The 4,478-nt window shown below is 30.1% G+C and overlaps 1 protein-coding gene across 1 annotated transcript; it reads right to left on the reverse strand.

Moving 5' to 3' along the window:
* Positions 1-915: 915 nt before the first annotated feature.
* Positions 916-2,016, reverse strand: LOC131618037 (ethylene-responsive transcription factor CRF6-like). The gene has a single exon (XM_058889304.1). The coding sequence runs from the start codon at positions 2,010-2,012 to the stop codon at positions 1,176-1,178; it is 837 nt and encodes a 278-aa protein (XP_058745287.1). The 5' UTR covers positions 2,013-2,016; the 3' UTR covers positions 916-1,175.
* Between the last annotated feature and the right edge of the window lie 2,462 nt (positions 2,017-4,478).

The following is a 4,478-nucleotide window of genomic DNA, read 5'->3' on the forward strand; positions in this document are numbered from 1 at the left end:
ATGGTGTAGGGTTTTTAGGTTGTGGAGAGGTGGGTGTTGAAGAAGAAATGTAAGAATAGAAGAGTGATCATGTTGGTTTAAACTATATCATATACTTTCGTAGATATATCTATGAAATATTCTGGCGCTAAGTCGTTCCGTAGATCTACCTACGGAAAAATCCCTAAATTGAATAAATTTAAATTTTTTCCAAAGTTTACTAGTTTAAAATACTTCTATAAATACACCTACGAAAATATTCAATTTTTAGTCAAAAAAAAATATTTTCAAGTATACATTTACAAAAGCAGAGAGTATAATTGAAATTTTGCCAAATAAAAAGTTGCATTGAGAATTTCTCAGTTAAAATACTATACATCAGTCTTAAAAACATTTTTTTTTCGAAGTAAATATTATTTTTAATCACTTTATCCTTCAAAACAAGGTTATGTTGTAGACTTGTAGTAGCTGCTATCTTTTTTTGCATTGGAAAAAATCATGACCAAAACCTATGCAACCCCTGATACACATATATAGTTTCATGATAGACCTCTGAAACACTGATGTCATAGCTTCATATGGACCACATTTTACAGTCTCACCTACAATCAAATGCCACATAAAACAAAAACAATTTCTTCTTTTCTGCTCAGTATTGAAATTTTCTCACTTGACCAAAAAGCTTCCCAAGTTTCACCCATTTGAAGATGCTGCAACACCTCTGAATCAATGCATTGCTTGCTGTATCCTAATTAAAAGGTGTTTACAAAAAGAACCAATAACATATTTTTTAAATTTTCAAAAAAAAATGCATGCAAGGTTTCTGATATGTATGTGTCCATAGAAGGTTCAACCTGCAGAGGCATTCTTTTTGAAACTTTAAAAAATAACAAAAAGACAAATCCTACTTTTAGCTCTTAGGATCCTACGTACCCTATAATATTTTTTCTCTCTCAAGTGTTCTCTAGTGTTTTTTTCTGTGAACAAATCAAGCAACATTCAAAACAACAATTGCTATGAAGAAATTAAATAGAGACAAATAAACAAAAATAATTGTTCATGAAAAAAAACTAACATTCACATTTTTAACTGGATGTTTGCGTGTGTGTGGTCTAGCGGTGAAACGTTTGGGTCCTGAGAATGTGATAAAAAAAACTTTTCTAACTGGATTCAAAAGAAACTCATCACTTACAATTTCATTTGAAGTAATTATCAACCTCCCATTTACATGATTCAAAATCTTCTTCAAGATGAAAAGGAATATTATCAACCATGCAATAACTCTCATTAGATACCATTGTTGGAAGAACAAGCTCATCATAGGAACAAAGAGAACCAAAAGACTCATCTAAGTATTCTTCTCCAGTTAACTCTCTAATCCATTCTTGCACACTTATTCTTTCGCTCCAAATTTCAGTAACAGATGAAGAAGATGAACTACCATTATTACAATCCTTATCAACAGAATCGTAATCACCAAGAACATTGACGTTAACATTTTGGTCACGTACATTATTCGATGTTTTCTTTTGTTGTTGTTGATGATGTTTTTTCGGCGGTTCCATAATATTTGTAACAGCATCAGCACCTCTATACTCAATTGCAGCTCTATCATAAACCAAAGCAGCTTCTTCAGCCGTATCATAAGTTCCTAACCATCTTCTCCTTCCGAGCCGAGGATCGCGAATCTCCGCCGCCCATCTCCCCCATTGCCGCCTTCGGACACCACGGAACTTTTGATGAACTTGTTTCAAACCACATTCACCATCCACATTGTAGTTTTCTCCATCTTCATGTTTCTTCATACTGACTCTCTTGTTGGATTGAGTGGAACATGTTTGGAATCTAATCTCTTTCACCATTTTCTTTGTTGTTACACGTTGAACAAAGCTATGTTCTTGTTGTTCTTCTTCAGATGAAGAATCTGTTGCATATTCATCAGTATATGAGATTCTAACAATTTTTGGTGTAGGAGAAGAATTCACAAACTTTGTGGTAACAGTTTTGAGCTCAATGAATTTTTCTTCCTCCATAGTAGCTACCAAGTGTGTGTGTGCATCTAGAAGAGTCACAAAAAGAATTAGTAGTACAATTTTTAAGGGAATTTTTCCAACTTATATAATATTTAGACAAAATAAAATAAAATAAAAATAATCAATCAATAAATAAGCTTTTATGAAACATGTACTAAGTAAACTTTTTTTAGAAAATCATTTGCTTTATGACCACGCATGCTTGGCCACCAAGGAACAAGTTTTTATTATATTATCTATTTTTCCCTTAATATTATGTACTTGCAATTCTCCTTTTAGGGTCTGTTTGGTTCAAATGAGGGGGAGGGGAGGGGAGGGATTTTAAAAGAGGGAAGGGGAGGGGAGGGGATGTGAGGGATTTTTTTAATCAGATAAGTGTTTGGTTCAAAATAAGAGAGGGGAGGGGAAGAGAGGGGTTTTAATTAAAAATATGTTTGGTTCAGGAGGGGAGGGGAGGGGTTTTATTCATAAATTACATTTTTACCCTTATGATCTTATATAAGTGATATAATATTCAAATATGAAAAATTCATAAATATTTTTTTGGTAATAAATTTTTTAATATTGAGGGACTCAAACGTTATAATTTATCATAACGTTAATAAACTGAGTACATAAAATATGAAACTATATGCTAATAACAATTTTTAAATAGTGATGAATCATCTAACAAAACAAATACATAAAATAAGTTATTGTTAAAACTAATAATTTAAATTTTTTAATAAAATAAATAAACAAAAAATAAAATAAAGTGAATGATTTAAAATTTGATATAAAAAAAATATAATAGGATAAATAACAAAATTAGAAGAAAAAATGAACATAAATAAACATTAAAATAATTATAAAAATAATTCAATGATTATGATTTGTATTAAGTAAAAAAAATTGAAAAAAATTTGAAGGTGGATAATAGTTATTATAAGTTGATGGAAATAATCGAGAAAAATCACATAGAAGAGAAGCATTAACACAAAAGAAAATAAATAATTTTGAAATATTAAAATTAAACCGAGGATATTTTAGTAAAGATAATGATTTTTTACGTATTAAAATTCAGATTCCCTCCCCTCCCCTCCAAATCCCCCCAATTCGGAGGAATGCAAAAAGTGAGGTTTGGAGGGATTTTGCTCCCCTCCCTTCCCCTCCTTAAATTTGAACCAAACATAATTAATTAAAAATTTCTCCTCCCCTCCCCTCCCCTCCCCTCCATTTACCTCGAACCAAACACACCCTTAAAAAAGTTATATAATTAACTAATATTCTTACAAAATTATCAACTGAATTGAATTAATGAAATATTTATACTACACAATTACCGAGTGAATTGAATTAATGAGATACTTATACATTGCTATTACATTACATGTAAGAGAAAAAAATGCTATATTAATACAAAAATTTGAGAACAATATAATATCATACACTATATCTTATATACAGTATTTTAAAAACAGGACCGGTTATTAAATTAGTGGGGATACTGGATCATTGGTTTATTGATTAAATCACTGGGTCATTGGTCGAACTGCATGACTAAACCTGATTAAACTGGATAATTTGGTTGAATAAACCGGTCTCTATTACAACACTATATATTTATTAAATCGATCGAACTGGATGACTTAGTCTCTAAAAAAATATCAAAACACCTACAAAATTTTAAATTTTAAAATATCATAATTTCATATGTTTATTCTTTACATTCAAATTTTAAATATAATCATCACTCACAATAAAATAATATAAAATATAAATTTAAATAAATTTTAAATCATATCTAATAAATAGGAAAAAATTATTTTAAATAACGTTTGAATAAAGTCTAATTATATTTTATTTTAAAAAAATCATGAAAACGGCGTCGTTTTGTGCGAAAAAAAAAGAAAGCATGCATTTGAACCACCGGTTTTCTAAAATTGCCAATTTCATCGGTTTTTTCCGATTTTGACCGGTTCTCACCGGTTCAATAACATATCTGGTCCAACAATCAGACCAGACCGGTGACCCCTCCGATTCCCGGTCCGATTTTTAAAACATTGCTTACATATCAATCTTTATACTCAATTTTGTATCAATATATTTCTATGCGAAGGACGGTAATATATTTAAAAAAATTTAAACCATCCTATTTTATAAAAAATTTAAACCATCCTATTTTATAAAGAGTTAGTGTTAATTTAGAATTTGGGTTGTTCTTTCTTTTTCTAATTAAATAGTTGGTTGATTGTCCAAAAAAAAATACAAAAGAAAGAGAATAATTTTAGAATTATCTTTAAAGAGGGCGATGTATTTAATATAGGGACAACACATCTAATAAATGGGTGATTGATCTAGTAAATAGGCAACCACGAGAGTTTAGTAGCGAGACAAAGCGTCATCTTTCTCATTTGTCGCCTCTCATGCGTCCATACTAATATACCAATACACAGTCTCTCAAGTACGAGGACTTAAAAATTGTGG

The sequence above is a fragment of the Vicia villosa genome, linkage group LG7 (genome assembly GCF_029867415.1).
Source record: "Vicia villosa cultivar HV-30 ecotype Madison, WI linkage group LG7, Vvil1.0, whole genome shotgun sequence".
NCBI lineage: Eukaryota > Viridiplantae > Streptophyta > Magnoliopsida > Fabales > Fabaceae > Vicia > Vicia villosa.

Excerpts from the sequence above, each read along its gene's own strand:
- LOC131618037 (XM_058889304.1), bottom strand. The coding sequence starts at position 2,012 with ATGGAGGAAGAAAAATTCATTGAGCTCAAAACTGTTACCACAAAGTTT.